This window comes from Hemiscyllium ocellatum, chromosome 7 (assembly GCF_020745735.1).
Source record: "Hemiscyllium ocellatum isolate sHemOce1 chromosome 7, sHemOce1.pat.X.cur, whole genome shotgun sequence".
Taxonomy (NCBI): domain Eukaryota; kingdom Metazoa; phylum Chordata; class Chondrichthyes; order Orectolobiformes; family Hemiscylliidae; genus Hemiscyllium; species Hemiscyllium ocellatum.
This window is the reverse complement of record NC_083407.1, coordinates 10,248,997-10,271,246: the sequence shown is the minus strand read 5'-3', so window position 1 is coordinate 10,271,246 and position 22,250 is coordinate 10,248,997. Positions and strand designations below refer to the sequence as shown.

Below are 22,250 nucleotides of genomic sequence, written 5' to 3'. Positions count from 1 at the left end.
GTCAAACCTGGAATGAGAGGGGCCTGTATGTGGTTCCTTCTGTGACTTGCTGCCTCCTGGTGCCACCCTGACTCCATTTGAGGGAAGGGGCAGCTGGATCTGGGTCAAGGCTCCCAGTAGCACTGTCACCCTGTCTGCAGTGGGGGAGAACAATGGCTGGGCTGATGCACTGAATCTGTGAGCTTCTCCCCAGTATTTTCTAGATCCACCTACCCCATCCCATTGTCCTTGACCCCACCTCCTTGTCCCTGACACTGCCCCCCTGTCCCTGATCCCAAACCCTGTTCCTGACCCCATCCCCGTTCCTGACCCCATCCCCTGCCCCTGATACCACTCCCCTGTCCCTGATCCAAAACCCTGTCCCTGATCCTAAACCCTGTTCCTGACCCCATCCCCTGTCTCTGACCCCATCCCCTGCCCCTGATACCACTCCCCTGTCCCTGATCCAAAACCCTGTCCCTGATCCTAAACCCTGTTCCTGATCCTAAACCCTATTCCTGACCCCATCCCCTGCCCCTGATACCACTCCCCTGTCCCTGATCCTAAACCCTATTCCTGACCCCATCCCCTGCCCCTGATACCACTCCCCTGTCCCTGATCCAAAACCCTGTCCCTGATCCTAAACCCTGTTCCTGATCCTAAACCCTATTCCTGACCCCATCCCCTGCCCCTGATACCACTCCCCTGTCCCTGATCCTAAACCCTGTTTCTGACCCCATCCCTGTTCCTGACCCCATCCCCTGTCCTTGACCTCCACCCCTATGATTGACCCCCACTGCCTTGTCCTTAAGCCCACCTTCACTCACTGACTCCTCCCTCCCTTGACACTCGGACCTCCCTCGCTCCGGCAAGGCGTACGGACCCCACCTGCTCCCTGGTCCCGCCCACAACCTGGGTCCACGCCCCCTGTCCCGCCTCTTCTGCGTCCCCGCCCCCTCTTAGCTCCTCCCCCTCCCGTTTGTGTCACCCTCACCTCGAACTATGATCCCTCTTTCCTGGCTCCTTGGCCAACCCCCTACCCCTTCAGCTCCTCCCCCTCACACTTGTCTCCACCCCCAGAAGTTAGCCCCACCCCCTCTTTTCGCCTCTCTCGTCCCTCCTGGCACAACGCCCTTCCGGTCTCCACCCCTTCCCATCCTGCCTCCGCCCCCTTCATTTGGCTCCTCCCCTCCCAAGCAACACTCCACCCTCCTGGCTCCACCCCCTGTATTTGGCCCCACCCCTTCCCCGTGCCACTCCGCCCCCCCTGGCTCCACCTCTTGTATTTGGCCCCACCCCTTGCCAGTTACACTCCGCCCTCCTGGCTCCACCCCCTGTATTTGGCCCCACTCCTTGCCCGTTACACTTCGCCCTCCTGGCTCCACCCCTTCCCGTGCCACTCCGCCCTCCTGGCCCCACCCCCTGTATTTGGCCCCACCCCTTCCCGTGCCACACCGCCCTCCTGGCTCCACCCCCTGTATTTGGCCCCACCCCTTCCCCGTGCCACTCCGCCCTCATGGCTCCACCCCCATTCCCCCTTAGGCCCTCCCCCTTCCCCCTCCTGCCCTCCTGCGGTAAGATGGCGGACTGGGTGGATTCGCTCTTTGACTCTCGCTCCTTCCCGTGCTGTGGGCTCCAGGAGTTCAGTGTGAGTGTTTCCACCTCGTGTTGATGTTTGCCTTCTCCCTGCTCCCGGGGCACGGGGAGCCTGGATCCTGCGCTGGGCCCTTGGCCTTGGCCTCGGACTCGCGTGCGCCCGCTGCCCGGCGCCGAGTGCACTGCCGCCGGCCGAAGCCCGCCACCTGAGCCCGGGGAGAGGGGAGGGCCTTGTTGATTCCCAGGGCCCTGGGGCCGCCGTTATCGTCCACTTACTATCAGTAGCTTCTAAATGTGGTGCTGCCATTTGAGTGTTGTGTAATATTTTAAGGAAAAGTTTGTAAGTTGGCGAGTTATAGGGTCAAGAATGAGGGTAATTTAATCATCACTTGTTGGGAATAGGGGGGTCCATGGAGCAGAGCCTGAGCCTCATGGACAAGCTGAGCTAGGATTGGAAGGTCATGATCAGAAAGAAATTAGAGAGAGGTTGAGGCCTTGTGCACTGGAACAGGTTTGGACAAGGGGAAGGATTGGAACTAACAAAGTCCTGCCTTTGGTGGGACCCAGATTTGTAAGCCTTTTAGCACACCAGCGGGATAAGGTTGGGGAATGTAGAGGAAGGGTTTAAATTAGAAGAGTCAGACCAGATTAGGAATAAAATTAAAGGTAATTTCTTTACGCAAATAAAGTGATGGGAAATTGGAATTCTAAAGGCAATTGATGCTTGGTCAGTTTCTGAGATATTTTGCAAAGTAAAAGGTACAAAGGGATGTAGGGGAAAGGTGAATGTATGGTATTAGATTAACGATCAGGTTTAGAGTCTGAATTTACAATTCCTGTTTCTAGTGACACCGAGCTCATAACGAACAGAGGAGTCCAGTGAGAAGTCTATCAGATAACAATCCAAAGAATGCCCTTCCTCTACAAAACAATCCTTAAATGATTATGATTAAACAGGTGCTTCATGGTTCATTGGTTAATCCAACCATGTATTAATCATGTTCAAATCAATATGGTCCTTGGGTTCAGACTGTGGAGAGGTAAAGTAATGGTTATGTTACTGGACTAGTAATCTAGGAGCCTGAATTATCTCAAGACACATCCCATGGCAATTGAGGAAAATAAATGAAATAGATTAAAATAAATCTGGAAACAAAAAATATCAGTAATAGTGTCAACAAAGTCCTCTGATTCTATAATAACCCATCAGGTTTCCTTAAGGTCTCTAATCTGGCCAGTATAAGACTCTAGATACATAGCAATGTGGCTGACTTTTAACTACCCTCTTCAGTTACCCTTTCAAGAAGGTAGTGCGAGATCACCATCTCAAGAGCAGTTAGGGATGGAACTTGAATGCTGACCTTGTCTTCAATGGCCACATCCTGTGAATAAATTTAACGCAAAAAGCATTAAATGGTAATGGTGGTGAGTGTGCCATGGAGAAGAACTTGGACAAGTGATAATTAGCATTTTGCTAGGCTTGGACAACAAAGGAAGGGAGGAAATGGTTGAACCAAAAAAGATTTGTAAAAATATCTTGGCAAATGATTAGCCAAAGTTTGTGTACTTGTAGTGTTTGTTGCATTGTGTTATTGTGTTTTAGTATTGCTGTTCAGTATGACAGTGTGAATGTAGTTATTGTCTATTGACTGGTATTTGTATGCCATTGTGAAGTAATTTCAATTGACAGTTGGAACACCAGTCTGGTCAAAAGGTATTGCTTCAAACCACTTGGACTTGACGCCTCAATGCACTGTCAGAAAACTTCTAATACGTAATTAGGAATGGCCCTTTAGATTTGTTGGGTCATCAATGAACCATATCAGTTTTTTTATGTATCTGTTAAGCAGCTCAGCACTCTACTCATATTTCCACAAAGTTCACAAAATTGCTGAGTAGGGAGCAGAATTTACCAAAGTGCGTCTGTCGTTTCAGACCATTAGCACAGAGTGACCCCAGCTTCAGGCACCCCTTGTTGAGCCAGGCTGAAGTTGAAATGTTTAGCAATGGAAAGAATAACATGTCACTTGCTACTTGGGCAGCCAAAGAAAAGTTTGCCATGCAGGCAGACCTTCCAACCCGATGAAAATTTTATGAGGGTAAAGATTCAGCCAAGTGTTAACAGTGTGAGATGGAGTCCCATATGGGGATTCGTTGGCTTGCTTAATGCATCCGAGTACTCACTGGTCTCTGAACCAGTGTGATAGTCATGCCAGTAAGATTAAGTAGTCAGGAAGAAGTGAGAAATAAAATTGATTAATTCATATAAAAACTGAAAGAACTGCAGGTGCTGGTTTGGAACATCTAAATAGATTTTTTATAAAAAAAAATGCTTTGAATTTTGAGATAAATTAAGAAACACTGTTGTTACTGACTCAACAGCCAGTAAAAACAAAGTTTTCAGCATTGAAGAATGATGGGAGAAAATGAAAGTAATATGTTCTAACCACTACAATATCCTGTCAGTAGCAGTTGGGGAAGTTATCAGATATTGAAGAGGAGATGGGGTAACATTTATATGATGTGCAGCAGAAAAAAAAGGTTATTTAATCCAATGGCTCATGGTCCACACAACTGGTTAACTGTCCAGGGCAAAACACCCCTCTTGATCTGCACCACGTCAACAAATATTTCTTCCCTCCACCACCGATGCTCAGTAGCAGTAGTGTGTACCCATATCCAACAAAAGAATAAATGTTGTCCTCTTTCACGTTCCTTCACCTCATCTGTCCTGTTCCTTGGTCCATTGTGCATTTCACTTCAAATGTCTGTTAATAAGGATATTTTAGTGACAGACCTGTTCATTTATTTCCATTCCTATAAGTCGATAATGGAGAGCAGAATGGTCATAAAGTCATAGAGGCGTACAGCACGGAAACAGACCTTTCGGTCCAACTCATCCATGCCGACCAACTATCCCAACCTAATCTAGTCCCACTTGCCGGCACCTAGTGGGTCTTAAGGTTGCTTTGACAGATTCAGTGATTTTTAGGGCATTCAAAAGGGCTAACTCACTCCTTATGGAGGAATTGCCCATAATTATTTGGGGCATTCACAGTTGCGTACTGTCTTTTACATGAAAGTTTCTAAGCCAGAGAATTATAGATCAGAAGAGACTTGTTGTGGTTTGAAGGGTCCTTTAGATCCCATAGTAATATGTCAAGCTCTTAATATCTAATTCCAGGAGAATGCTATTACTTCTGAGTGTGTGCACAAGTCAGCTGCGAAGGTGATTCCTGGCGACAGGAATGTTTACTTGTTTCAGAACGTTACAGAAGCGCATTGTTTGTAGGAGGAGTGCAGCTAGTAAGGCTGAGATCTTTGAAAAGGACATAATCCAGAAATCAAAAAGTGTGGTGCTGGAAAAGCACGGCTGGTCAGGCAGCTTCCGAGGAGAAGGAGAGTGGGCGTTTCCACAAGCTGAAGCCTAACATTGGTTATGACTTGGGTAAATGATGCAGCAACCTTTTGCTGCAAGATCAGACTAATAATAATGAGTTGTGACAAGTTGTGAGATTAAATTAACTAAACCTAGCAATTTATGATCTTGAGCCAGAGAATCAATGGCCATGAATTTGAATTAACTTTATTGTCACATGTACTCACATGAACAAGTTTACAAGTTGTCACTTATGGTGCACTCTTAGTTGCAAAAGTTGCTAGGTACAGATTCTTAGGGGCCAAAAAAAAAGAAAAATAAATCATCTAGCATTAGAGACCTTCAAAAATAAAAAGTCTTGGGAACAAATCAGAAAAATAAAGAAATATAAAGTTCAGAATAACAGTCCTTCCACAATTGTATTAAAAAGAAAGAATTTTTTAAACAAAGAGAATTTATGACAAAGTCATCTTAGTTCATTCCAAGGCAGTGGGCTCGATGACTCAAACTGCCTTTTGGGATCCTAGGCCAGACCTACATGATCTGAAAACGTGTTGCTGGAAAAGTGCAGCAGGTCAGGCAGCATCCAAGGAACAGGAGAATCGACATTTCGGGCATAAGCCCTTGTTCATTCCTGAAGAAGGGCTTATGCCCGAAACGTCGATTCTTCTGTTCCTTGGATGCTGCCTGACCTGCTGCACTTTTCCAGCAACACGTTTTCAGCTCTGATCTCCAGCATCTGCAGTCCTCACTTTCTCCTCGCAGACCTATATGATGCCAAAGAAAAGCCGCATTGAGTCACAGATTATTGCTGAAGCTGCCATAAGAACACCTAGACTGACGCCAATGAAAACCGCCACTGAAGCCACTGAGAGGAGACCCAAGTTTCTGCCGAAGCCACCGATAAGGAATCCCAGGCCAACCACTGGAATCCAACCTGGACCTGCCTCATCTTCAAGGCCCCCGTTGAGCCTATTTCAAGGAGCCACCAGGACACAATCAAGAGGAACAGCTGTATCCATACTGCATTTTCTGCTGCTGCAGCCTCTCTGAGCCTCCTTCCTTACCCGAAGCCGCCAAAAGACGACAAGACGAATTTGATGTTACAGAAAAAACTTTTTAAAAAGATGCGGCAGGCCTGGTGAGAGGAATCAGCCAGGTTGTCATTAAAATCAAAAGTTCTTAAAGGATCTTGCATTTACCTCTACCACCTAGAAAGACCAGGAGAATAGATACATAGGACGACCTGTAGCTACAAGTACTCTTCAGGATTGATGTAAACTTGAGAGGCAGGCATGAGTAGTTGAGGCTAGATTCAACTACTTATTCAGCTCATAGAGGCCTTAAGTGGAATTATAGATAAATAGCTAAATCGCAATAGCTGAATAATGAGTAAATATAAGAGAGAATCACTTCTCTTGACGTGACAAGTTTTATCATGTTCTCAGAATGTCACAAAATATAAGTCTTCCAAATTCCAGTGGATGCAAACCAAATCTGTCAAAGCATTGCTCATAAACCAGCCCATTCATCCCAAGAATCAGTCGAATAAGCCTTTGATTAGACTGCATCTATGCTCTCCTTAAATAAGGAGACCAAGATTATGAGCAGTCAGTGGAGTATAGTTGCTGTTTTGCTGTCCGAGTGAGGTGGATGATTTGTGCACCAACATTTTCCACAAACAGTAATGAGATGATGACTAAACTAACTTTTTAGTGAGGTTGGTTGAGAGTTATGTTATACACTGAGGAGAATCTTTCTGTTGTTTTTCTTTGAATCTTTTGTGAATGACAAAGCAGCTTTTTGTTTTGGTTTATGTGATGCCTATCTTGTTTAATCTGATATCCTTCACTTTGAACCAGATGACAAAGTGTTACAGGATGTGCGCACAGTATAAAAGCTTTCTAAAATATCAGCAGAAAGATACAGGCTAAATGCTAATGAACTTGCCTGTTACTATTGGTCCTTGAATGGTGAACCAAGATATGATAGGAGGGAACAAACGGCCTGCACACACTTTACACTTTGGTAAAACATCCAGTTAGCAGAAGAGAAAAAATGTGGGTCAGAGTTAGTGTTGTTGTGACCTGAATAATCAGATTGTGTAACATGCTATATGACCAGTCCTTGTAGAGACTGCCTTAACTGTTTCAAAAAACAATGTCAGATTTTGAATGATGTACCTGATATCCATTGGAGAGAACTAACTGTTAATTCTCAGACATTATCTGCAAGGCAGTAATTTGATCCAAAAAATTTAGAATCATTCCCATGTACTTTATTTTAAATGATACATTGCCAGTGCAGTTTCATGGCTCAGATGGTGTCATGACAAATAATTCTTGTTGTACTGTGTAATGTTACAATTCTGCTGCCTTGGCTGTTGCATTATCTCTACGAGTAGAAGGACTGAAAACATCCAATTGAGTATTTTATTTGGAAATAACAACGTAGAATCATAGAATCCCTACAGTGTGAAACTGGCCCTTCAGCTCAACAAGTCCACATCAACCCTCTGAGTATCCCACCCAGATCCATTCCCCTACTTTATTACCTACATTTAACCCTGACTAATGCACCTAACCAACATATCCCTGGACAATTTAACCTGGTCAATTCACCTAACCTGCACATCTTTGGGTTGTGGGAGGAAACCAGAGCACCCTGAGGAAACTCACGCAGACACGGGGAGAATGTGCAAACTCTGCACAGGCAGTCGCCCGAGGCGGGAATTGAACCTGGGACCCTGGTGCTGTGAGCCACTGTGCCGCCCCATTTTTAGTATGGTATCAGCAGGTGTCATGTGTTCAAGACAACTCTCAAAATAAATTGTTTGTTCTTTATATTTAACATGGTAAAAGTCTGCTGATTTTTAAAGTTCTTTATAAGTTGCTCTCGCAAATGTCTGCACTTTGTCTATGGGTGAATAACAAGGTAATGGCCTGGATTTTGACTTGTAGTTTGGGCATCAGTTTCTATGTGTGCAGTTCAGTGTGGAATAAATGAATTCCACATAAATGAATTACCAGGAAATGGAAATATTTACAAATCATTTGAATTGACGCAGATTTCCATCTTTTAGACAATTAATCTTGGTCCAAATTCATTGAAAATGTTAACCTTGTTGAACAAGTTGCAACCGTGGTTTTCAATAATATACTAAGTTCATAAGAATTGTTAAATAATCTCTCTGGTCCTATAAAACTAGTTTTATGTTTGCAAAATGTCCAGATGCTAAATAGAATTAGAGCTTGGGAAATTTAAATTTATACATTAATTTCATATATTGGTTCTAATCTTTCGTTTTCTCAGTAATAAAATTACATGTGTGAAGAATCATTGGTGGTTTTTGCTTCATGTGCCCAGTTTGATAATTTTCTCTGTGTGATTGCTGGTCACCAGAGATTCTTTGGGTTGACTCTGGAATCAAAGTAATACTGTACAATGGGAAATCCACCTGCAAAAATCGTTAAATCTCTACTGACAGCTTTCTTCACGGCCAGCGTGTTTTCATCTTTTGTTAACGTGCTGTGTCTTGTATGTAAAAGGCACTCATTTATTTAATGGTGCTGTTCACAGCATTTAATAATTATTCTGCAGCTTAACACTCCACCTCCAATTCTAGCCTCTTGTACATTTGTGTCATCAGCTCTTTCAGTTCAAGGGCAATTAGAGACTGTCGACATATGCTGTTCATGCCCATAATGCCCACAAACTATACAAATATAAAGAAAGCCGAAGAAGGTTAAATATTCTCCCTAAACTTGTCAGACATTGTCTCTCATTCTTTCTTTAAAGTACAGGTAGTTCTCCTGTAATGTGTTCCTGTGCAATACTGTGTAATAGAAAACTGTGCAACAGAAATAATGGGGCCCAGGGGAAAAACAGAGTTGGGGCGAACTGCCAAAAATAGCAGAAAAAATCAAATCAAAAATAATAGCCTAACACGAACGATAACGCAGTCTAAGTAAATCTTTAAATCATATATTATTAATGAAATAATACAGTAAATTTAGTACTGAAATCACTGACCACAGCATTATACCTTTCATGAAGTTCTCCTCCAGAAAGCATGCAAGCTGAGTGACCACATGATGCCGATGTGGAGGTCCAGACTTCCTCCAGATTCTGTCCTGCTTTGAACTAAAGTTCCTTATAAATGTAGACTACAATTCCTAGTTTCAAGGCTTGCAGAGCTGATTGTGTTCCTGGTTTAGCTGAACACACTAAATTTGCATTTTGCAGACAGAGGATTGTGAGACTGCGTTTTGCTGTTCAGCTAGTGCCAAGGATAGAATCGTATAACAGCGAACAGGAATTTGCTTTATAAAAAATGGTCCACAATTCATTAAACGCGTTACAGACATTTTGTTTAATAAATGAGTTTTTGGGGAAACACTGCTTTCCTTCACACCTGATCTCCTGATGTGACTCAGTTTGAAATTTATCTTGATAGTCTCCCCTGAGAAGAGCCTCCGAGTGTTTTTATTGCTTCAAGAGTGCTCTGCAAATGGAAATTGTTGTTGTAATATTGCTTGGCTGCAATTCTTGTCATATTTTATCGAATTATGAATAGTTTAAAGTTACACTTGAAGACAATGGGACCAATAAAGGGTATCTCCACAGCTGATGCCAGACCTGAATTTTCCCAATCACTGAGGGTTGTGTCACTAACCACACTCTTATTGCCCCCTGCAGCTGCTTCCTGGCCACAGCAAGTTGACAGAGAGAGTGAAAAAGCGACTCTACTATGGTCGAGATATGGATTACAGCATGGATGCTCTATCCTGTCCTGTCACCGGTATGTGGACATGTTATAGTGCGTATGATTGGACTTTTGATATTTCAAGGTTCCAGAAATATCAAAAGTGGGACGATCCCAGTGTTAGCTGATGCATAAGGTCCTCTAGGGCACCTCATTGAATCATATAGTGCAAGTTTTACATAAGATGTGGTGGTTGTTGTGTTTAGCTTTCTGATCACAGCTTTCTCCTGTTGTCAGAACAAGGGCTGTCATTCTGAACCCACATTGCCAATCAATGTCAGCAGTGGAGTGTACACGTGTTGTTTTTAAAAAGGTACTGATAACCAGAGGTGCCAGTTTTCACACCCTGGTGATGCTGCCTTGAGTACTGTGGTGTCTTGGCAAAACTCCATAACATAAAATGTGATTTATTGTGGCCTTTACTTCCCATTTTAACTCTCATTCCTTGTAGCTGCCTTACCAGTCAAGATTCTACCAGACATAAATACATTCAAGCGAATTACACAGGCTTACTGCCCTCTGAGAGAAAAGAAATGCTGCCCTTTTCTTGTCTTAAATGGAAGAAGTCTTATTTTTGTACTGCATCCCCTATTTCTAATCTCTCCCACAACGGGAGACATTCTCTCAGCATCCACCTTTCAAATTTCATCAGAATCCTTTATTAAGTGGTGGCAACGTGATTAGCACTCCTGCCTCTCAGCACCAGAGACCTGGATTCAATTCCCACCTCGGGCAACTGTCTGTGTGGAGTTTGCACATTCTTCCCGTGTCTGCGTGATTTTCCTCCAGGTGCTCCGGTTTCCTCCCACAATCCAAAGATGTGCAGGTCAGGTGAATTGGCCATGCTAAATAGCCCATGCTGTGAGGTGCATTAGTCAGAGGGAGATGGGTCTGGGTGGGTTACTGTTCGGAGGGTCAATGTGGACTATTTGGGCTGAAGGGCCTGTGCCCACGTTGTAGGGAAGCAAATCTATTCATTTAAGATCTCATCCATATCCACTGGCTCCGTCCACAGGTTGGCCCTTTGCTGTCAAATAGGTCCCATTTTTTTCTCTGGTAATCCTCTTAGTACACTGAAAAAAAACCTTGGGATTTTCCTTGATATAATCTGCCAAAGATATTTCATGGTGCTTTTGCCTTCCTAATTTCCTTATGAAGCAACCTGCTACACACACTATCCTTCTGAAGGGCTTCCCTTGGTTTTAATGCACTGTAATGACATATGGTTCCTTTTTTCTTCATCGAACTCTCAACATCCTTTGGCATCCAGGGCTTGTTGACTTTACCCTTCATTCTTAGAGGAACAGATTGGTTCTGAATTCTCAATGTACTACTTTTTAGAAGACCCTCATATTCCAAATGTAAACTTAACTTCAATAAGCTGCTCCTAGTCTATGTTTGCCAGATCCTTTCTAATAATATTGAAATTAGCACATCCCCAATTTAGATGCTTAACTTCTGCATACCTTTATTCCTTTGCAGAATGACTTTGAAACTTTTGGTCACTCTCCCCAAAATGCTGCACTAAAGCTTCAATCACTTGATCAGCTTCATTCCCTAGGATTAGAATCTAACACTATCTCTAGCAGGACTATCTACAAAGTGTTCTGGATGCACCTTACAAGTTCTGACCAACCCTTTCACACAAAGGTGATTCTAGTTAATGTTGGCAAAGTTGAAGTAGCTGACATCTATAACCCTCTTTCTTTCATGCCTTTTTGTGATTTGCCTACATATTGCTCCTCTATCTCCTCGTGACTTTTGGAAGGCAAACAGAATAGAAGCGCTCCACTGGTAACTTTGATAAGTTTGTAGGTAGGTTGTGGACAGAGCCAGTGCATCCTGGCCAGCAGTTCTGGAGTCTCTGTGTAACCATTATTGGAACAAGTCATTACAGAGCTCTCAACTGCGTACTACTCAAAGTTCTGGCTTTGGATGTTCTGGCTTCTACGGAAAGGACATTGTTAATCTTGAGAGGGAGCAGAAAAGATTTACAAAGATGTTCCTGGGACTACAGGGTTTGAGCTTTAGCGAGAGGCTGAATAGGCTAGGGCTTTTTTTTTCCTGGCGTGTTGGAGTCTGAGGGGTAAATCTTACAAAGTTTATAAAATTATGAGGGCGTGGGTGGGGTAAAAAGCCACGGTCATTTTCCTGCGGTGGGAAAGTCCAAAGCTAGAGGCATAAGTTTAAGGTGAGAGGGTAAAGACTTAAAAGGACCTGAGGGATAATGTTTTCTCACAGAGGGTGGTGCGAGTGTGGAATGAGCTGTCAGTGGTAGTGGTGGAGGCTGGTACAATTACAACATTTTTAAAAAGCATCTGGATGGGAATAGGAAGAGGAAGACTTTAGAGTGGTGTGGACCAAATGATGGCAAATGGGACTAGGTCAGATTGGGACATCTGGCCAGCGCAGATGATTTGGACCAGAGGATTTATTTATGGCTTGTATGACTCTGACCATCATTCAATTAGCCTAATTGGTCATAGGCTAAAATATATTATCAAGAAGGATATACTGGATACTTGAAAAATCCTAATGCAGTTATGTACACGTCCCGTGATTTTGTTAAAGTAAAATTGTGCCTCGAATTTATTAGAATGTTTTGGGGAATTTAGTAGTAATGTGGATAACCATAAGACCGTAAGACATAGGAGTGGAAGTAAGGCCATTCGGCCCATCGAGTCCACTCCGCCATTCAATCGTGGCTGATGGGCATTTCAACTCCACTTACCAGCATTCTCCCCGTAGCCCTTAATTCCTCGTGACATCAAGAATTTATCAAGCTCTGCCTTGAAGACATTTAGCATCCCGGCCTACACTGCACTCTGCGGCAATGAATTCCACAGGCCCACCACTCTCTGGCTGAAGAAATGTCTCTGCATTTCTGTTCTGAATTTACCCCCTCTAATTCCAAGGCTGTGTCCACAGATCCTAGTCTCCTCGCCTAACTGAAACAATTTCCTAGCGTCCACCCTTTCCATGCCATGTATTATCTTGTAAGTTTCTATTAGATCTCCCCTTAATCTTCTAAACTCCAATGAATACAATCCCAGGATCCTCAGCCGTTCCTCACATGTTAGACCTACCATTCCAGGGATCATCTGTGTGAATCTCCGCTGGACACTTTCCAGTGCCAATATGTCCTTCCTGAGGTGTGGGGACTGAAACTGGACACAGTACTCCAAATGGGGCCTAACCAGGGCTTTATAGAGTCTCAGTAGCACAACGGTGCTTTTATATTCCAACCCTCTTTAGATAAATGACAACATTGCATTTGCTTTCTTAATCACGGATTCAACCTGCATGTTTACCTTTAGAGAATCCTAGACTAGCACTCCCAGATCCCTTTGTACTTTGGCTTTGTGAATTTTCTCACCGTTTAGAAAGTAGTCTACGCTTTTATTCTTTTTGCCAAAGTGCAAGACCTCGCATTTGCTCACGTTGAATTCAATCAGCCATTTCCTGGACTACTCTCCCAAACTGTCTAGATCCTTCTGCAGCCTCCCAACTTTCTCAGTACTACCTGCCTGTCCACCTAACTTCGTATCATTGGCAAACTTCGCTAGAATGCCCCCAGTCCCTTCATCCAGATCATTAATATATAACGTGAACAGCTGCGGTCCCAACACTGAACCCTGCGGGACACCGCTTGTCACCGGCTGCCATTCCGAGAAAGAACCTTTTATCCCAACTCTCTGCCTTCTGTCAGAAAGCCAATCCTCAATCCATACCAGTAGCTCACCTCGAACACCATGGGCCCTCACCTTGCTCAGCAGCCTCCCGTGTGGCACCTTATCAAAGGCCTTTTGGAAGTCAAGATTAACCACATCCACTGGGTTTCCCTGGTCTAACCTACTTGTCACCTCTTCAAAGAATTCCAACAAGTTTGTCAGGCACGACCTCCCCTTACTAAATCCATGTTGACTTGTTTTAATCCGACTCTGCTCTTCCAAGAATTTAGAAACCTCATCCTTAATGATGGATTCTAGAATTTTACCAACAACCAAGGTTAGTCTAATTGGCCTGTAATTTTCCATCTTTTGTCTTAATCCTTTCTTGAACAAGGGGGGTTACAACAGCGATCTTTCAATCATCCGGGACTTTCAGTGACTCCAGTGACGTTTGAAAGATCTCTACCAATGCCTCCGCTATTTCCTCAGCCACCTCTCTCAGAACTCCAGGATGTATCCCATCAGGGCCAGGATGTTTATCAATTCTTGAGACCTTTTAGCTTTTCTAGCACTTTCTCTTTTGTAATGGCAACCATACTCAACTCAGCCCCCGACTCCCTTTAATTGTTGGGATATTACTCATGTCTTACAATGTGAAGACTGACGCAAAGTACTTGTTAAGTTCTCCTGCTATTTCCTTATCTCCCATCACTAGGCTTCCAGCATCAGTTTGAAGTGGCCCAATGTGTACTTTTGCCTCTCGTTTGTTTCTCATGTATTGAAAGAAACTTTTACTATCATTTCTAATATTATTGGCTAGCCTACCTTCATATTTGATCTTCTCCTTCCTTATTTCTCTTTGTTATCCTCTGTTTGCTTTTGTAGCCTTCCCAATCTTCTGATTTCCCACTGCTCTTGGCCACTTTATAGGATCTCTCTTTTTCTTTAATACATTTCCTGACTTCCTTTGTCAGCCATGGCTGTCTAATCCCTCCCTGGATGATCTTTCAATTATACCCACAAACTCCTGCCATTTTTGCTCTACTGTCTTTCCCACTAGGCTCTGCTTCCAATCTATTTTTGTCAGTTCTGCCCTCATAATTACCTTTATTTAACTGTAACACCATTACATCCGATTTTGCCTTCTCTCTTTCAAACTGCAGACTGAACTATGATTGCTGCTTCCTAAGGGTTCCCTTATTTTAAGATCATTTATAAAGTCTGATTCATTACATAGCACTGGGTCCAGAATAGCCTGCTCCCTTCTGGGCTCCATGACAAGCTGTTCCAAAAAGCCATCCTGTAAGCATTCCATGAATTCCCTTTCTTTGGATCCACTGGCAACATTATTTACCCAGTCCACCTGCATATTGAAGTCTCCCATGATCACCGAGACCTTGCCTTTCTGACATGCCTTCTCTATTTCCCGGTACATGTTGCGTCCCTGGTCCTGACCACTGTTAGAAGGTCTGTACACAACTCCAATTATGGTTTTTTTTGCCTTTGTGGTTCCTCAATTCCGCCCACACAGACTCCATATCATCCGACATTGTCATTCAGTGCCATAGATTTAATTTTGTTCTTAACTAACAAGGCAACCCCACCCCCTCTGCCCACCTCCCTGTCTTTTCGATAAGTTGAAACTCCTTGGAGGTTTAACTGCCAGTCCTGACCCCCCTGTAACCATGTCTCTGTGATGCCTACCACATCATAATTATTCGCTATGATCTGTGCCATTAGTTCATCTGCTTTGTTACGAATACAATGAGCATTCAGGTAAAGTGCCATAATGCTAACTTTATCATTAGAGATATTGGAAGTCATAAGATGTCCTAAGTTATCCTTCCTTTTTGCTGCATTCCCAGTCTGCCTTGAGTTTAAATCCGCCTGCACATATGCTATCCTGATGCTTATCTTTCCATTTAACTCCATACTCCCTGTCGCTTTCACTTTCCCTTGCCCCCCTCCCCCCCAACTCAGAAGTTTAAAGCCCTACTGACCACCCTATTTATCCGCTTCACTAGAACATTGGTACCTGATCGGTTCAGGTGGAGACCATCCTAACAGTACAGATCCCCCCCCCCGGTTCCAAAACTGATGCCAATGCCCCATGAAGTGGAATCCCTCTTTCCCACACCAATCCCTTAGCCACGCATTTACTTCCCTAACTTTCTTATCCCAATGCCAATTGGCACATGGCTCGGGCAGTAATCCGGAGATTATGACCCTTGAGGACCTGTGCTTCAATTTCCTTCCTAGTGTTTGATAATCCCCAAACAGGTCCTCCATCCTAGTCTTGCCTATGTTGTTAGTACCAATGTGGACCACAATAACTGGATCCTCCCCCTCCCGCTCCAATATCCTTTCAAGCCGATCGGAGATGTCCTGCACCCTGGCACCGGGCAGGCAACACACTATGCGAGACTCCCGATCCAGCTTGCAAAGGATACTATCTGTCCCCCTAATTATAGAATCCCCATAACAACTACTTGTCTTTTTGCTCCCCTCTCTTGAATGGCCTTCTGTACCATGGTGCCGTGGTCAGCTGGCTCATCCTGTCCAGAGCCCTTTGCCTCATCCGTACAGGGAGCAAGAATCTCATAGCTGTTGAACAAGGTATGTTGGAAATGTATTCTGATAACGGGGAACCTTTTGATATAGTGTACATAGATTATCAAGAAAATGTTTGATAAGGTGCCACGTCAAATGCTACTGCTCAAAGCGAAATTATATGGTGTAGAGGCTAACATTATGGAGGAAGATTGGATGGCCAACAGAAAACAGAATGGAGAGATGAAATGTCATTTTTTTGGTTGGCAAGCTGTAACCAGTGGACTGTCAGGGAATCAGCACTGAATCGCAACCATTTGCAATATGTATAAATAACTTGGATGAAGGAAGGAAAAAAAAATCTTAAAGTAAGGGGACACTTAGGAAGCAGCGATCATAATATGGTAGAGTTCAGTGTGCAGTTTGAAAGAGGGAAGGCAAAATCAGATGTAATGATGTTATCGTTAAATAAAGGTAATTATGAGGGCATGAGAGAGGAACTGACGAAAATAGACTGGAAGCAGAGCCTAGCGGGGAAGACAGTAGAGCAAAATGGCAGGAGTTTGTGGGTATAATTGAGGACACTGTACAGAGGTTCATCCCCAAGAAAGGAAAGATTATCCGGGGAGGGATTAGACAGCCATGACTGACAAAGGAAGTCAGGAAATGTATTAAAGAAAAAGAGAGATCCTATAAAGTGGCGAAGAGCAGTGGGAAATCAGAAGATTGGGAAGGCTGCAAAAACAAACAGAAGGTAACAAAGAGAGAATAAGGAAGCAGAGGATCAAATATGAAGGTAGGCTAGCCAATAATATTAGAAATGATAGTAAAAGTTTCTTTCAATACATGAGAAACAAACGAGAGGCAAAAGTACACATTGGGCAACTTCAAACTGATGCTGGAAGCCTAGTGATGGGAGATAAGGAAATAGCAGGAGAACTTAACAAGTACTTTGCGTCAGTCCTCACAGTGGAAGACATGAGTAATATCCCAACAATTAAAGGGAGTCAGGGGGCTGAGTTGAGTATGGTTGCCATTACAAAAGAGAAAGTGCTAGAAAAGCTAAAAGGTCTCAAGAATTGATAAATCTTCTGGCCACGAAGGGCTACATCCTAGAGTTTTGAGGGAGGTGGCTGAGGAAATAGCGTTGGTTGAGATCTTTCAAAAGTCACTGGAATCGAGGAAAGTCTCCGATGATTGGAAGATTGCTGTTGTAACTCCCTTTTTCAAGAAAGGATCAACACAAAAGATCGAAAATTATAGGCTCATTAGACTAACCTCAGTTGTTGGTAAAATTCTAGAATCCATCATTAAGGATGAGGTTTCTAAATTCTTGGAAGAGCAGGGTCGGATTAGAACAAGTCAACGTGGATTTAGTACATGGGAGGTCGTGCCTGACAAACCTGTTGGAATTCTTTGAAGAGGTGACAAGTAGGTTAGACCAGGGAAACCCAGTGGATGTGGTCAATCTAGACTTCCAAAAGGCCTTTGATAAGGTGCCACGTGGGAGGCTGCTGAGCAAGGTGAGGGCCCATGGTGTTCGAGGTGAGCTACTGGTATGGATTGAGGATTGGCTGTCTGACAGAAGGCAGAGAGTTGGGATAAAAGGTTCTTTCTCGGAATGGCAACCGGTGACAAGCGGTGTCCCGCAGGATTCAGTGTTGTTCTGAATGCAGCTGTTCACATTATATATTAATGATCTGGATGAAGGGACTGGGGACATTCTAGCTAAGTTTGCTGATGATACGCAGTTAGGTGGACAGGCAGGTAGTACTGAGGAAGTGGGGAGTCATAGAGATGTACAGCATGGAAACAGATCCTTCGGTCCAACCCGTCCATGCTGACCAGATATTCCAACCCAATCTAATCCCATCTGCCAATACCTGGCTCATATTCCTCCAACCCCTTCTTATTCATATACCCATCCAATGCCTCTTAAATGTTGCAATTGTACCAGCCTCTACCACTTCCTCTGGCAGCTCATTCCATACCCTTACCACCCTTGGTGTGAAAACGTTGCCCCTTAGGAGTCTTTTATTTCTTGCCCCTATCACCCTACGCCTATGCTCTCTAGTTCTGGACTCCCTGACCCCAGAGAAAAGACTTTGCCTATTGATCCTATCCATGTCCCTCACAATTTTGTAAACCTCTATAACGTCACCTCTCAGCCACCAACGCTCCAGGGAAAACAGCCCCAGACTGTTCAGCCTCTCCCTACATCTCAAATCCTCCAACCCTGGCAACATCCTTGTAAATCTTTTCTGAACCCTTTCAAGTTTCACAACATCTTTCTGATAGGAAGGAGACCAGAATTGCACACAATATTCCAACAGTGGCCTAACCAATGTCCTGTAGAGCCGCAACATGACCTCCCAACTCCTGTACTCAATACTCTGACCAAACAAAGAAAGCATACCAAACGCCTTCTTCACTATCCTATCTACTGCCACTCCATTTTCAAGGAGCTCTGAACCTGTACCTTGGAGTACAGGTTCATAGCTCCTTGAAAGTGGAGTGGCAGGTAGATAGGATAGTGAAGAAGGCTTTTGGTATGCTTTCTTGGGAGGCTGCAGAAGAATCTTGACAGTTTGGGAGAGTGGTCCAGGAAATGGCTGATGGAATCCAACGTGAACAAATGCGAGGTCTTGCACTTTGGAAAAAAGAATAAAAGCATAGACTACTTTCTAAACGGTGAGAAAATTCGTAAAGCCAAAGTACAAAGGGATCTGGGAGTGCTAGTCGAGGATTCTCTAAAGGTAAACATGCAGGTTGAGACGATTAGGGGGAGATCTAATAGAAACTTACAAGATAATACATGGCGTGGAAAGAGTGGACTCTAGGAAATTGTTTCCGTTAGGCGAGGAGACTAGGACCCGTGGACACAGCCTTAGAATTAGAGGGGGTAAATTCATAACAGAAATGCAGAGACATTTCTTCAGCCAGAGAGTGGTGGGCCTGTGGAATTCATTGCCGCGGAATGCAGTGGAGGCCTGGACGCTAAATGTCTTCAAGGCAGAGATTGATAAATTCTTGATGTCACAAGGAATTAAGGGCTACGGGGAGAATGCGGGTAAGTGGAGCTGAAATGCCCATCAGCCATGATTGAATGGGCGGAGTGGACTCGATGGGCTGAATGGCCTTACTTCCACTCCTATGTCTTATGGTATGGTTACTAAATTTGCCGGTGCTACAAAGGTGGATAGGAAAGTAATTTCTGAGGAGGACACAGAGTTTAATAAGGGATTTAGATGCCTTTGTGAGTGAGCAAAATCTGGGCAAATAGTGTTATTTGGGAAAATGTTCACTTAAACTTTACAATTCTTCCTGCCAAAGTAGTTATGTTTAAATGGATGGTTGCAAAACTGGTATAAAAGGGAGCTGGTACATGAACCTCAAAATGATAACATGCAGGTACAACAAGTAATTACAAAGGCAAATGAAATGTTGTTTATTGTAAAGGGAATTGAAATTAAAATTAGGGAAGTTTTGCCACAATTGCATAGGTCATTGGCAAGACCACATCTGTAATATTGTACACACAGTTTTGATTTCCTTACTTGAGAGACGATGTCATAACATTGGACGCAGTTCAGGAAAGGTTTGCTCAATTTATTCCTGGAATAACAGGTTACTTTATGTGGAGAGGTTGGATAGTTAGACCTGTATCCTTTGATACATAGACGAATGAAAGGTGATCTTATTACAACATACAAGATCCTAAGAGGATTTGAAGCGGTGTACTTCTGCTTGTAGGGCAAACCAGAGTTAAGGGCACAGTTTAAAATAGGGATCTCTAGTTTAAGATGTAGATAAGGAATGTTTTGACTGTGGATGGTTAGTGTGTGGTTTTTGTTCCCCTCCCACCCTAAAAGCTGTGGAGACAGTGTCATTAAATATTTTCAAGGCTGAGTTAGATAGATTCTTGATTGACAAGGGAATCAAAGGGTACAAGGAGTAGATAGTTTTTGCTCCACTTCCCTATGCTACAGAAGGTTACCAAACACTACAAAAGGATCTTGATCAATTGGAACAATGGGCTGAGGAATAGCAGATGGAATATAATTTGGATAAATGTAATGTATTGCATTTTTGTAAAACAAACAAGGACAGGAATTATACAGTTAATGGTAGGGCCTTGGGTAATGTTGTAAACAGAGAGACCTAGTGTTCAGGTACTTTATTCTTTGAAAGTTGTATCACCGGTAGATAGGGTGATTAAGAAGGCGTTTGACAGGGTTATCATTCCTCAGACCTTTGAGTATACGAGTCAGGATGACATTTTGAGGTTGTACAGGACATTGGGTGAGATGTCTTCTGGAATACTGTGTCCAGTTCTGGTCATCCTTGTATAGGAAGGGGATACTATTAAATTGGGGAGGGTTCAGAAAAGGTTTACCAGGGTATTGCCGGGATTGGAGGGTTTGAGTTATAAGGACAGGAAGGATAGGCTGAGACTTTTTTTTTAACTGGAGCGTAGGAAGTTGTGGGGTGACTATAGAAGTTAATAAAATCGCAAGGGCCATAGATAAAGTGAAATGCAAAGGTCTTTTCCCTAGGTTGGGTGAGTTCAAAACTAGGGGGCATATTTTTTAAGGTGAGAGGAGGAAGATTTAAGGGACCTGAGGGGCAACCTTTTCACACAGCGAATGGTTCGTATGTGGAATGAACTACCATAGGACGTAGGAGATGCAGGTACAGTTGCAACACTTAAAAAGACATTTTGGACAGGTACGTGAACAGGAAAGGTTTGGAGGGATCTGGACCAAATGCAGGCAAGTAGGGCGAGTTTAATTTGGGAAACTTGGTCAGCTTGGGGGAAGAGTCTGTTTCCATATGTGACTGTATGACAGATCAGTTGTGATCTTGTCAAATGGCAAAGCATGCTCAAAGGGCTGAATGGCCTCGGCCTCTGAGCTGATACATTCTTATATTCAGCCAATTATAAGTCTGTCTGCTTAATGGGAAAGCACTGAAGGATTTGGGTGCACATAATGAAATAGGACCTCAAATCCAACTCTCCTTGAAAATTACCAAATAGGTGGATGAAATAGTTGAACAGTTCTAGACAATTTTTATACTTTGTAGATGTGGAATATAGTTGGTGAGTAAAGAGTAATGATGAATTTACATGAGTTGTCTTATCCAGCTTTTGGATGAGGTGCTATAAACAAAGGCTGTGACCTCAGTACAATTTTAAAAAAACTTATAGCACCTTTTTGATGAAGAGAAAGGAATTTCACAACAGTGTCCTCATCACTATTAATCCCTCAATTAAATATTAACAGAACTTCACAGTTCAAAATATATCTGATACATAAACCATACACCCCACTGATTAGCTGACTGAAGTAGCCCATGTGTGCAAATCTAAAACTAACCATCTGTAGCTTGTCTAAAAAAACATCTATTGTGATTCTGCAATTGGGCAGCATTTGCTGAACAATTCTGAGAGCACATATTTTGGCTCACTTACAATTGCTAGCAGCAGAGCAGGGACAGGTTCTTTGCAGACTAATGGAAAATGCTCAAACCTTGTCTCTTTATTGAATCATCCAGGAACCTGAGTAATCTATAACTTCCCTTGCATTGTCTATGGCAATGCTTCAGTCGATGGCCAGTACGTTAACTTCAAATCAGCACGCTGTTTCCCTTGTATAAATCGTTGAGTGTTTGAAATTTGGCATTTTTGCATTTGCCCTGATGAGGGCAAGACCAACAGTTCAGCAACGTTCCTTTCTTTTGAGTAAGATTCACATTCTGAACTGCCAAATGAACTAATTCAAAGATATTGTCTTTTTCAGACATTGCAGTTGAACTGCTTCAGAAATCAGCACCAAGTCCCATTCGAAAACTCCAGAAGAAATACGCAGCTCACGTGGCTAGGTATATTTCCACATTATGTTGCAGTACTGTAATAACTGTTTCTTGCGTAGTAGGGCCTGAGAGTTGCTTAAGTTGCCAGTAGCGTCATACTTGTTCTCCAACAGTAATTGAAAGTCCTGAACAGTGCACTTTTTGTCCTGTCATGTATTTCTTGGAACATAACTTTTAGAAATGAAGAACTTGTAACAACAAGAAGTTACAAGAGATAAAAGTTGGAGAGGGATCAAGGACAGTAGTGGAGTTGGCTAGTCAATGGCTGGGTTTGGGTTCTCCTCCAAAACTGCTAAATGTATGATTTTGTTTTTATTTTACTTGGTTCTGGGTTCTGTGTTCCACTGACACCAGATTTATTGCTCATCCCAATTGCTCCAGGAGGATAGTTACGGATTTATCTTTGATCATTTTAGCTTTTTCATCAGATAAGCAG

At 43.3% G+C, this 22,250-nt stretch overlaps 1 protein-coding gene across 1 annotated transcript in view; it reads left to right on the top strand.

The window, feature by feature from the left end:
• The first annotated feature begins 1,547 nt into the window (after nt 1-1,547).
• cnppd1 (cyclin Pas1/PHO80 domain containing 1) overlaps nt 1,548-22,250 on the top strand; it is a 44,719-nt gene continuing 24,016 nt past the window's right edge. Inside the window, exons 1-3 of the mRNA XM_060828262.1 lie at nt 1,548-1,627; nt 9,653-9,755; nt 21,742-21,823. Coding sequence (XP_060684245.1) covers nt 1,559-1,627; nt 9,653-9,755; nt 21,742-21,823 — 254 coding nt within the window. The 5' untranslated portion in view covers nt 1,548-1,558. The remainder of the gene's footprint in view (nt 1,628-9,652; nt 9,756-21,741; nt 21,824-22,250) is intronic.